The 12,983-nt window shown below is 25.7% G+C and overlaps 4 protein-coding genes across 5 annotated transcripts; 2 read left to right on the forward strand and 2 right to left on the reverse strand.

Moving 5' to 3' along the window:
• The first annotated feature begins 1,247 nt into the window (after window positions 1–1,247).
• Window positions 1,248–3,493, forward strand: LOC129612793 (LETM1 domain-containing protein 1). The gene is made up of 4 exons (XM_055526568.1): window positions 1,248–1,490; window positions 1,988–2,428; window positions 2,515–2,803; window positions 2,872–3,493. The coding sequence occupies exons 1-4, from the start codon at window positions 1,381–1,383 to the stop codon at window positions 3,193–3,195; spliced, it is 1,164 nt and encodes a 387-aa protein (XP_055382543.1). The 5' UTR covers window positions 1,248–1,380; the 3' UTR covers window positions 3,196–3,493.
• A 14-nt stretch (window positions 3,494–3,507) lies between these two features.
• On the reverse strand, window positions 3,508–5,891 carry LOC129612792 (zinc finger CCCH domain-containing protein 3). Its single transcript, XM_055526567.1, has 5 exons — window positions 5,067–5,891; window positions 4,595–4,981; window positions 4,373–4,528; window positions 4,110–4,305; window positions 3,508–4,053 (listed from the first exon to the last, which is right to left on the reverse strand). The coding sequence occupies exons 1-5, from the start codon at window positions 5,744–5,746 to the stop codon at window positions 3,667–3,669; spliced, it is 1,806 nt and encodes a 601-aa protein (XP_055382542.1). The 5' UTR covers window positions 5,747–5,891; the 3' UTR covers window positions 3,508–3,666.
• Window positions 5,892–6,589: 698 nt separating this feature from the next.
• LOC129612842 (protein KRI1 homolog) lies at window positions 6,590–9,578 on the reverse strand. The gene is made up of 6 exons (XM_055526626.1): window positions 9,376–9,578; window positions 9,039–9,314; window positions 8,819–8,982; window positions 7,748–8,761; window positions 7,527–7,690; window positions 6,590–7,464 (listed from the first exon to the last, which is right to left on the reverse strand). Exons 1-6 carry the CDS (start codon window positions 9,494–9,496, stop codon window positions 6,858–6,860), a joined length of 2,346 nt encoding a protein of 781 aa, XP_055382601.1. The 5' UTR covers window positions 9,497–9,578; the 3' UTR covers window positions 6,590–6,857.
• Window positions 9,579–10,015: 437 nt separating this feature from the next.
• Window positions 10,016–12,464, forward strand: LOC129612863 (differentially expressed in FDCP 8 homolog). Of its 2 annotated transcripts, XM_055526655.1 has the most exons (7): window positions 10,016–10,216; window positions 10,302–10,402; window positions 10,462–10,725; window positions 10,842–11,048; window positions 11,309–11,353; window positions 11,483–11,812; window positions 11,889–12,464. In XM_055526655.1, the coding sequence occupies exons 1-7, from the start codon at window positions 10,125–10,127 to the stop codon at window positions 12,227–12,229; spliced, it is 1,380 nt and encodes a 459-aa protein (XP_055382630.1). In that variant the 5' UTR covers window positions 10,016–10,124; the 3' UTR covers window positions 12,230–12,464. The 2 variants fall into 2 exon arrangements, with proteins under 2 accessions (XP_055382630.1, XP_055382631.1); XM_055526656.1 differs by lacking the exon at window positions 11,309–11,353 and having other exon boundaries at window positions 11,889–12,462.
• Window positions 12,465–12,983: the final 519 nt, after the last annotated feature.

Consider the following 12,983-nt stretch of genomic DNA (forward strand, 5'->3'; position numbering starts at 1 on the left):
TTATATAGCATTAAGTGTACATAGAGTTTCATTAATGGTCTCATATATATATGTATATACAAGTATAATTATGTTGATGTTTTATACAAATCATACAAATTTTTTTATAATTTATTTTCCAAATTTTTTTGTTATATTTTGTTTTATTTTTCTTTTACACAAAAAATAAAATGTATATTTTACAATCTAATTTCAAGGACAGAAAAAAAAGAACAGCATTACAGGTAAAATAAGAACAAAATTGTTTTAAATGGATTTAATATACTTATATGTAAATAATATATAATATGCATAACACCTGTTGAATTTAATTAATATTTTTAATTTAAAAATGTATAATAATTATAATAGTTTCTAAATTAACTGATATTTTTTTTTGTCATTTTCAAAATACTGTTTAATAGTGAATAATTATTGTTCTGTAAAAGAAAAAACTGATTTATTTCTCAAAATATAATATTTATTTTGTTTTCAAATAATTCTTTTCTTTTTTTGCATATGTACATTCATACATTATAACTGTTATACATTTGAAGTTTAAATATAGATGAATATAATATATAATTTATATAATTTAGATACATTATATGTATAACGGTTTCTTATTGAAAATTTATGACAAATAAATGATAACAGCTAAATTTTTACTAAAAAAATTTTTATACTTTACTAATACACTTTGATTTTTGCTTTCCAAATCATAAAGAATAAATAACTTCTACTATAATTTTGCAAGTTTTTGCAGAAATTCATTCACGTACTTTATATTTTGCATATATTTACGTTCATACATACTATTATGAAAATATTTTTGCAAATATTTTTGAAATGGGAGCAATAAATGATAAGTAGTTGGTAACACTTTTGTGAAATGTAATATATAAATAAAATACGCATATTATTTTCAGATATTTGAGCTTTTTAATTTATTTCCCTGAAAATATGCAATGAATGGAATGAATAAAAATATCGTCTAATCATGTGGTTCACTTTTTTAAGCAATAAAAAAATTGACCCAAAAAGTTAAGAGTAAAAAACTTATTCATTTTGAAAGTACAATTAAATCATATTTCAACGAAAAACACTGAAAAAATACTAGAATAATTTTTATCTTTGTAATATTTTCAATCATCTAGTTACCCTTAATATAATTTATTTTTACCAAAAACCCTAAAAACTTTATAATAAACTTTCTTTTAAAGCTCATACAAATTAAGAACACGTTGTGTCAAACTCAGCTGCTTTATAAAGGATATTATTATATTATAGAAGTGAAAATTAATGTCTAATATAAAATAAGTTTTTTTTTATAAAGTAATCTTAAATGTATTTTTCTTAATTTACATAATGGACATAAATTTTTAATTGAATTTCTTTATAATGTCGTTGCCATTGATTCGAACATTATCTAGGACATGCTTTAAGAAACATAGCACACACTTGACCGGAATTTATTATCAGCCTCCAAACTTATGGATAAGATTGAATTCGTAAGAAAATAATGTATATTAATTATAATTTTGTTTTAAAATTATTATAAGTACCTACTAAAGCATACAAAAAAATATTTTTCCTAAAAATTTTGCAATTATGCACATATGTGTACATATTAGTTAGGTACACTTGCATTAGATATTTTATGCATAGTGATAAAATTTGTGTGTAATATATGTATGTATGTAAATATCCTACAAATATACGAGTGAAATATACAATATATGTATACATAATATGTGTGCAGGTGATATCTTAAACCTACATATATGTACTTAAATGTAATAATTGATTGTTATCAAATATCTTATTATGCTAATTTACCTAATTAGTTATTCAATTGATTAAACTGCTAATTTACAAATTAATTTTTTTTAGGACAAATATTTTGATGAAAATTTATTGTTTGCGTAATGTATTACACGTTGAATGTACTACATAAGTTCAAGTTTAAAGTTAATACACATCCATTTTTATATTTATATTTTTTTAGATCCAAAGAATCTAACCCAACATCAGGTATAACAACAGGAAGTGGTTTATCTTTCAGCAATGACAAATCTCAACAGATAAAAGACTCTTCACAACAACATGGAAAATATAGTAGACAAGCAGTAAGACAAAATGTTCAAGGATATGTTTTTACTCGATATATAGATTATTTAAAAAATTATGATAAATTGTTAGAAAAACAATTTCCGAAAGCAGCGAGAGTCTATCATATATTCTTTGATGGAGTTAAATTATTTTTAAATGATTTAAAATATTATTTAAAAATTTGGCGTATAGTGAATATATCATCCGGAGGTCTTGAGTCATTAAATAGAAAAGAAATTGAATTATATATGCAAATGCCTAGGGATATGATAAAAGTTGCACCTACACTTCTTATCTCAGCTTTACCTTTCGTCGGATATGCAATATTTCCCATTGCGTAGGTTTAATCAATTAGTTTTGAATGTTCAGTCAAAAAATTTTATTTGAACTTACTAAGATTAATAACACATAATATCTTTATAGTTATGCAAAACCAAGATATTTTCTAACTGCCCATTTTTGGACAATTCAACAAAAAACTGATTTTCAGTTACAAATATTAAGAGAAAGATTGTCGTATAATAAAGCAATTCTTCGATTTCTTCAACTAAAATTGAAATCAAATAAACCTCACCCTTTATATCAGGAATGGCGCAATATTTTAGGTCAACTGGGAAGTGGTCAACATCCTACAGTAGAACAAATAATAAGTGTTAAAAATTTATTTTCTGCAGCGCCTTATTCATTCAAAAGTTTACCATCCAGTCATATAGTAAAGCCTTCTGCATTCGGTATACAAAAACAATAGTTTACCTTAATTTTATATTTTTTTGATTGCAGAAAAACCTCTGTCGTCATCATGGTATATCAGCATCATTTTTTAAAAGAAATCGTTTACTAGAGCATGCCTATCTTATACATCATATGGACTTAGCAATTAAACGAGAAGGAGACGTTCACAATATGGAGCCAAATGCTTTGAGAAAATCATGTTATTTAAGAGGTCTAAACCCATCAAATTTAACAAACGAACAAATGATTAGTTGGTTAAGAAATTGGTTAGAAGTGTCCTTAGCCCTTGAAGAAGAACATATCGGTTTATTTGTACATTTGCAAATCTTATTAACATATAATAATCCAAATAATTGGAAACTGATATATTAATTTGTCGATAGCCAAAATATGTAATTTACGCTTAATGTAAATAAATTTTATTTAATTTTTTTATTGAATAAGAAAAAATCAAACTATTTTTGCAACTTCTAACTTTTCAAATATTGTGCAAATGTTGTAAAATATTTATTTCACAAAATATTAAAATAGTTTTGGTGATATAATAAACCTTTTAATTGAATTGAATTGGAATATGTTACATTTACAATTAGTAATTGTAATTTTATTGTTAACATTTTTGTTCCCTTAAAAATACCACTTGTATTAAAACAACTAATTTATAGAATAATTGAGTTTTTATTTAAAATATATTATTCCATATATAAATTAACTTTTGCAAAAATACTACCTACCTTACTGCTCTCGATATCGAAATTGATCACAGACCACAAAAATAAATCTCATCAAATTGAACACTTTATTATGTTATCTCAAATATTTATTAAATATGTATTAGAATTATCATAATGGTATGTAAGCAGGAAGTATTCCTAATTTTGGGCGCTTCAAACCTTTGGTTTCTACATCTTCCTCTTTTTCGGTATCACTTACATCACTACAAGATAAAGATGATTCATACGATCCAGTTTTGTAGTCTAAATTTGGACAACTAGTATTCCTTTTTTCATTTTGTTCAATGAAATATCGACCTAATTCACTATTTTTAGAAATTTCTTCACTTTCCTTTTCTTCTAATTTAATTATCTTTTCTTCTTTTTCATTTCTAATTGATTTTACTCCTTTAACAATATTTTCTTTAACACGTTTTTTACAAAACATGCATTTAATTTTTTCACATTTCCCTTTACTTTCATAATCCGGACACAAAAACTCATGCCTCTTTGAACACTTGATAAAATAATATTTAAAAATGAATCATTCTCAAAATTTATATAATTATTTACCTTTTCGGCTAAAATACAGAAACCTTTTAAAAACTCTGAGCATATTTCAACCGATTTCCCCATTTTTCTATGGAGATAAGGACAGTCTTCTTTAACACAGCACCCTTGCAAAAAGAACTTGCAAACCGGCATTTTTGAGAAATTAACATTATGTGACAATAAGCAATTAACATTTGTACATTCGCCTTTTAAAAATCTTAAAACACATAATAGCAAATATAAAGCTCTTCATAAATATTTTTTTAAAACGATTCAATACTCACTTTGAACAAATTGCTACATGTTCTTTTTCGTGTACTTTTGGACATTTTCCTTTTTCAAATGAACCACATCTTCCAATTTTGCGATAAATTGGACATGGTATATTTGTTTTAACCATTCGGTTATGCAAAGTATTAATACTTCTTTGCTTTGTTGTACTAAAAAATTATTGGTTTTTTTTTATAAATTCTAAATTACTTTTCAAACTAACAATATTATCAAACCTTATATAATTCCTAGTAACATGTCTATCAGTTCTAATAAAAACATTATTAGATTTAGCCACATAAGTTAATCCGCCTATATCAATTCTCTTCATTTTGTTCCTCAATATATTTCCTTGTTCAATCGCAATATCTTTTGGTTGAATTTTTGTAAGTTTTAAACCAGATTTATCGAGAACAAATTTATTGCCACGTACAAATAATACTCTGTCACCATTTGATTCTTTTCCAACATTAGAATATGGTTTTTGGGAATCCACGCTTCGTTTCTCATTAGCTGTACTACGCTGCAATTTCGTTCTTGTGGATTTATACAAAACCCCGTTAATATTTAATAACTCCAATTTCAAATTAGCAGATAAAATATTATTTCCTTTTGGTAATATCCTTAAAATTAAAAATAAGTGAAAATAATTTTTAGAACATATATATATATGTAAGTATTTTTGATAGTGTAATATGATTGACTTACTTTTTAAAAATATTATCCTGCGCTATAGCTACTTTCTTTGGAGTTAACTTCATGTTATTACGACACAAAGCAAATTGTGACACGAAGGACTTCTTTTTAATTACATTCAAAAACTTCGACGGCTTTATAATTATTCTTCTATCAATCTTATATTTTTGCGTAGAGTCTTTTAATTTAATTGCACTAGAAATATCTACACTTTTGCTTTTGAGATTAAGTTTTTGTAAATTTTGCTTTGAGAAATTATTAATCACAATAACAGGTTTCTCTTTTATTTCAGATCTAATTAGTTTTCGAAGTCCAATTTTTAATAATTTTCCACTACTTTCAGTATTGGCAACTGATATCTTTAATTTATCTGCGGTTGCAGTATTATTGGATTTCCTAATTAATTTTGTCCTTGATTTTGGTATGATTTTTGCTTCAGTATTTTTGACATAATCTTGACTATTTTTTGAACTCTTTAGAATAATATTATCTGTATGATTAGATAATGTTTCTTCAAAGGGTAAACTATCCGCGTTGCAATCTTCTGATAGTTCAGTTTGCTGTTTCTCCAAAAATGCTGGGTTGATATGAATTGAATTTGGTACACCATTTCTTAAAAACTTTGGATTGATATGAGTTGTTTTAAAATTTGGATTGATGTAAACGGTCCCTCTCGAGCTAGACGGAAGCATTTTTTTATTGTAAAAAAATTCGGTGGGTAAAATTTTTTTATATTTATATTTAGTTGCAGCAATATATAATTTCGATTGTAAAAATAAATAATTCCAAATTATTTAAGATGATAAAATATATGCTATGCTGTCAAAAATTAAAAGTTCGAAGAATTGCCAAATCCATCCAATTAACAGCCTTACAACCTGTTAGTTTTAATTCAAATTTAGCACTTTTTCATATTATAAAATTATTAATATGTAGTAATTTGGCTAAAAAATATGTCATAAAATACCAACATGTCATAAAATTTTTTGTTTCTTAAGCATGTTTTTTTCATTAATTTCACACACAAGAATTATTCTTTGATTTTTTGACAAGTTGTTTTAATTTCAACATGTCCTTTGATGTTGTCAAAAAATAACTGAGTTATTATTAATGAATATTATGTATTCAAAAAACAATTCTCGAGCATTATTATATTTTAGGCTTATTTATTGCATTAGTAACAGCTAAAATAGTTTGATTATAAAATGTTATATTCATATATTTTTCAAATTAGATATTTTAACAGCCAACACGGACAAGCTTGTTTAAACTAATCCCACATTCGCATGAGTTTGAAATACTATACAGCGTTTTATTTCACGTATTTTAAATTTTTGATTTTTTTGTTTTTCAGTTTTTAAATATAAGTAGGTAACTAAAAGTAGACTTCCGCTCTATGCTCGGACGTCCGGACAAAAATATTTACCAATAACATTTTACCAAGAAAATTCGAAACTTAAATGGCTGGTTAATCCATATATTTGAGTCTAAAGAAAATTTTACTTTTAGCTGAACCTGACACAAAACAACCACAAGAAAAAGTTTAATTAATCAGTACAGTATTTAAAGTGCAATCGTTTCAGAGATAGCACTGCGTTAAAATTGACTTATTTGCGATTAAATTAAATTTACCCTACAAGCTTTTGCTTTTAGTAAAGGGAAAAGTTTTATCTTTCTTATACTCGTATGCTTTCTATTCAAAGCATATTTATAGCCTATATGGGATTTCCTACATTTATGCTTTCTACTCAAAGAGAAAATCAATAACGGAACTATTTGCATTTACAATTAAACACTTGAAGTTTACGTAAAAGGATTTTTGCGTTTATTCTTATTAGTTTTTGCATTTTCGCTACAATTTTTGTTTTGTTTGTTAGCAAATTGTATTTTTTTATAGAATTTTTTTGGATTCAAACCATAAGCTTTTAAACGTTCATCGCTAATTTTGCTATTATTATTTTGATTTTTCGTTTTGAAATTACTTTTTTTGATATTTTTAGACTTTTGCGAAATTCCTTGTTCAGCTTGTTTGCTATTTTTTGATTTAGATATATTTAATATTTTATTTTTTCCCTTTTTTAATGGTTTATCTTCTGATTGTTGCATTAGATTTTCAACCGGTTTACCTTTTTCAGTTTCAGTTGTTTTAACAAGATTACCGGGATTTTCATGATCATTTCGCATATTTGTACAATTTGTTGACGATTTCGATGTTTTATTTGAAACTTCTGGTTCATTGATTTTTGCAACTTTGTTTTCTATTTTACTAACTTCAGTATTAGCCCCTGACAAGGATTTCTTTTTCTTCTTTTTCTTTTTTTTCTTTTCTTTAGTAGTATCACATAAGCCATTTGCATCCTTATTATTTGAATCCGCAATTTCCTCTTGCTGATCATTTTCTTCATCAGATCTAAAAATGGAAAATTCATTTAAAATTTTTTAGAAACTTTAACATTTGATTGTATAGTATACGGTTCTCCATATAGACTTGTAAATATTTTTCGTTTTAATGCTTCATTTTGAGCCTTCATTTGATATAAACGTCGCTCCTTTTTATCTATATGGGATGGTCTAATTTGAACAGCTTTTTTGAGGCTTGCCCATTGATTCAGTTCTTTGTTTTTAGCTAATAAAATCTGTTATAAGAAAAAAAAATTGTAAATTTTCTTTTAAAACATTAGTGTATATTATACTTCTTCGATTGTCAAGCCAAAATCATTTGGTTCACATTCTACATATTTGAAGCGACAGGGCATATCTCCAATAAAATCTTCACAATCCATTTTATAATATTCATCTATATATTGAGCGTAAGTTTTTTCATCTTTTGGATCGAAAACAGGTTTTTCTTCTTTTATCATTTCCATAAATTTATTTCTACGTCTACGTTTACGTTTGCCTTTGATATTTTCTATTAGCTCTTTTTGCAGTTTTTCCTTCGAGTTCGGATCATAGTCGCAATCCATGTTAAAATTTTCATCTTCACAATGCAATTCATAATTATCTTCGTCATCCTCATCTTCTTTTTTTGGATCAAAATTATCCCAATCTTCGATTTTCAACTCCTCTAAATCAGGACAACTTGGCTTTTCTTCCCCTTCATCAACTTGATAATATTCTTCGTTGAATATTTCCTTCATTCTTTTATCATGTGTTTCCGGATCAAAATCACTTTCCAATTCATTTTCTTCGAATGCTAAATTTTCATTACCCGTGACTTCCTTTAGTTTATTTATTTTATCTTCAATTTCCTTTCGTTTCATTTCTTTCAAAATCTCTAATTCTTTCATTTTATCAGCTTTTTCTTTTAATTTTCTTTCCTTAGCTTCATTCCTTTTTCTTTTGCGACTATCATCAGATCTACGCACAGAGTTCTCAATTGTACGGGGATATCTTTTTATAAACTCTTGATCAGGTTCTTCAAAACGAAAATTATATTTCTGCTCAAATTCTGCTTGTTTCTCCAATTCTTTTTCATCTTCACTTAAATTTGCATCACCAACAATTTCTTCATAAGTCGGTATTTCATGAATATCTGTATCAATGTATCCTTTATTTAAAACATAATCTCTTAAAAATTTTTCGTTTTTTGGAAGCTCAGGATTGTCCCAGAACTGTTTAAGAGGTCTTAAACTTTTCTTTGTAGACTCTTCAACATCGTCTTTTTGACCAGCCAGCCACTGTATATATTCTTCATCTTCTTTATCCTTTAATAATTTCAATGTTGAAAACATGTAAAATTTTTTAAAATAAAAATAACATACCTTCTCCTCTTTAGACTTAATCCTTTTCTTAAAAATCATTCCAAAATCTTCATTTTCTTCGTCACTTTCGTTCAAAACTTTAGAAATTTGTGCTTTAATTTTTTTTTGCTCTTCTACGTAACTTGGTGACAGCGGTCGCTCAACTTTTGTTTCTCCTTCAGATTCTTTAAAAAAAAATTTCTTTTTTAACATAAATATAGGAATAAAATAAATTTCCTACCATCATCTTCGAATTTCCCACCCTTTTCCAATATTATTTTTCTTTCATAATCCTTTATCATTAACGGTTTCAATTTCTTGCTTTTTGAATCTTCTAAACCTTGGTCACTTTTTAATTCACTAAAAAACTTTGTTTCCTTGTCATAAATTTTTGGATCTTTACTTTTTAATGATGACAGCGTTTTAAAAAATTCCTTATCAAATTCAGGATCTATGTCTTCTTCGTCCTCGCTAGAATCAGACTCTTCGGAATCGCTATCTGAATCTTCATCTTTTACTAAAATTAAAAAATAATTGCCTTCTTTGCAATATTAAAATTTTTTTATAAGTATACATACATTTCTTAAGCAACTCTTTCTGCCTTAATTTGTTATAAGACTTTGCATATTCTGGATTAAATTTGACCTCCAATTCATCTTCTGAGGCGGATTCATTTTCAAAAAGAGAAATTTTTCCCATATTGCGAAAAAAATTTAAATTCTTTCTGATCAAAAAATTGAAAGTATTTCAAACCAAAGAAACTAATTAAATATTTAACACGTTTTTTTGGCAATCAAAATCATAATATAAACATGTCAAATTTCAAATGTCATTAATATTGGAGCTTTGACGGGAATAGTTAACTACTGCGGGTGGCCGAAAAAAAAAAACAGTCAAAATTAACGAAACATTGCGTGAACGTCAGTTTGCAACTTTCCTTTATATATTAAGAGAGTGATCTTACTTTAACTTTTAATCTGGAAATAAGTAATATTTCTCAATTTTATTCAAACATAAATTCCAAATAAATCATTTTTACAAATACAAAATTTAAAATAAGGTTGAGTTGGTAAAGTTGTAAAAAAAATATAAATTAGTTTAAAAAAAACGCAGCCAAAAACATTTAAAATTAAAAATCAAAACAATAATAAAATGCGACACATTTCGTTAATAATGTAGTATTGTAGTAATGTAGTCCACTATAAATCATATGGCATATTAAAAAAATATTTTTCAAAACAAAGATGACAATATTCTTTTAATAAAAATTGATAAAAGTTATCAAATTTAAACATTTTCTTTATTTTTTAATGTTCGGATAAAAAGTATGAATTCTTTAAGAGAAAGTCTTTCTAGTATACCTGGCTCAATAGCAAATATTGCCTTTGAAAATCCTATAACATCGTATTTAGGCTACAGGTAAGACAAACATCTTGCTGTTACGTATAAATAATACAAATATTTTTTTATATGAAAATTCTGATAATTTACCTATGTTTCAAAGTTCTACGCCAACAGCAACATCTTCAACAGAAGAAAATAGTTCAGAAAAATCCCAGGCAATTCCTGCAACCTTGATAAAAGAGCAATGGCAATTAGTATTAGGTAATTTCATGAATACTTGTACTATTATTTAAAAGTTTTCATATAATAAAATGTGATAGGTCATGAGGCAAGCTTGAATGAATTGGAAATTGCAATTGAAAAATGTAAAGTTCTAGTTATGGAAACAGAAGAGTGCACCGAAGAGAGAAAATGGTTAGTTCGTCACTTAGTCGAACTACGATTCCATTATAAAGAACTGCTCGAAGCTTCAAATGATTCAAAAATTGTTTATCCCGAAAAAAAAGTTCTTTTAGGACATCATTTTACAGTAAGACAATCAAGAGGATTACCACAAGGGAGACAATATTGTGATCATTGCACTGGTAAAGTTATTTTGAGAATAATTTTTAATGAAACTGACTAGGTAGGTACCTACCTATAAACCAACGTATTAATATACATTCATTTGATAATGTACCTAACCATTATATTATTTTAGGTATTGTTTGGAGTGTTGTACAATCATCATATATTTGCTCTGACTGCGGTTTTGTCGTGCATCAGAAATGTATTGACAATGTTATTAGAATATGTGCTCATGTAAAATTAAGTGAAAGAAAATTTCCCATATTAGAAATATGTCCTGAAATTGGATTAGCTGCGCAAAATTATAAATGTGCAGAATGTCAAACTCCCTTGACTTTCAGTAAGTATAATAATTTTAAACACTTAAAAAAAAAAACATGTTTACTGAAAAAAATTTAAAACTCGTATCGTACTACTTTCCTATTAGGTACTACTTTTCATTTACAAATCAATTTGTTTTCAATTAAACTTGCTTAATTAAAATTTTATAGCTTCTTAAAATTCTTACTACTATTTTTTTGTTTCGTAATTTATTTTGTTCAAATGTGTTTTATTTATATTTGTGTTTTTGTTTTCTTTTTTGTTTTTGCAACTCACAAGATCTTCCTCAAAATATGACTTGTTTTGGTAACCAAGTAAAACAAGGTACTTATACCTTTACTAATAGTTTTTGCCAAAATCAATTTTAGCTTGAATCTCTCCATAGTTTTTTAAAAATATATAAAAAGGATTTAATTTATAAAAAAAAAATTAATAAAATAATTTTTTGAATAGATAATTATTGGCTGGAACCAAGATTATGTGACTACAGTGGATTATTTTATTGCCCTACATGTCATTGGAACGATTATATATTAATACCAGCGAGAGTTGTGCATAATTGGGATTTCTCTTCAAGAAAAGTGTGTAGAGCTTCATTTCAAGAAATAACTCTAACGATAGATAAACCGTTGATAAAACTAGAGGAAATGAATCCTAAATTGTTTCATTTTCTACAAAAATTGGGAACAATAAAAAAAATTAGAGAAAATTTGCAATTTATGAGAAAGTATTTATCTGAATGCAGAATATCTTGCGAAGAAAAATTAATAGATCATAATATTGGTAAATATTTCATTTTTAAATTTCTATATAAATTCTTTACTTAAGAAAACATTTGAAAAAATTATTTATCTTGTAGGCAATAAACGGCATTTAATTCAAACACCTGATGTATATTCTTTAGCTGATTTGATACAAGCTGAGTCTGGTGATTTACTTGATTTTCTAAATAAATTATTTGATACTTTTGATAAACATATAAGAAATTGTGAAATTTGTTCTGGCAAAGCTTATATATGCGAAATATGCAATAATAAAGAAGTACTATACCCTTACGACGATGGTTGCATTCATTGCACCAAATGTAATTCAATTACCCATCGAGCTTGTTGGATCAGAAAAAATTCAATCTGTTTAAAATGTACTAGATTGGAAGAAAGAAAAAATTTATTAGAAAAACAAATTTCAGAGGAAAAATAATTCTATTTATTATTTTTCGTTTATGTTTTTGGTTAATTTTTCTACAAATTAAGTAAAGATTTTAAATAACATAAAAACAATTTTTTTTTAAAGAATTTATTAACAAATTTTATTAAGAGTAGCAATATTAATTGTTACATAAAATTTATTTTAAAATTAAATTTATTTTAATAAATTAATAATTTAATTATTAAAAAAAATTTTTTAAACATTTTTTAATATATTAATGTGATAATGTTAATAAAGCGTATACACATAAACATAATCGTTTTTAATTTAAATAAAATAGAGGCTGAAGCTATTGATGATTATAATATTTAATTTTATGACATCACAATTCATTTATAAATTAAACTTATCTTAAGAATTATATTATCTACCTAAATGTTTAATAGATTAACAATATGATAAAAAAAAGAGATATATATGAAAGCTTATCTAAATTTTTTTTGGCTAAAGTAGATAAAGATAAATATATTAAGTATGTTTTATACCACTAATGTATAAGGGTAATGTTTTGATGAATAAAAAAAAACATGGAACTTCTAACGTGTAAGTTGAATTGTATCAAAAAATCATGCAGTGAATCATTTTCAACTTAGTAATACAAAATGGAGATACATATTAATAATTAATCTACAATTATTGTAGAACAGACGAAAAATTAAACCTAATTTTCAATTTTAAAAGATCCTGAATACCTTTGCCATTCATAATGCGTATAAGGAATTTTTTTAACAATTGTAATAATTTC

The sequence above is a fragment of the Condylostylus longicornis genome, unplaced genomic scaffold, assembly GCF_029603195.1.
Source record: "Condylostylus longicornis isolate FDR11 unplaced genomic scaffold, ASM2960319v2 ptg000077l, whole genome shotgun sequence".
In the NCBI taxonomy this organism is placed as follows: Eukaryota; Metazoa; Arthropoda; class Insecta; order Diptera; family Dolichopodidae; genus Condylostylus; species Condylostylus longicornis.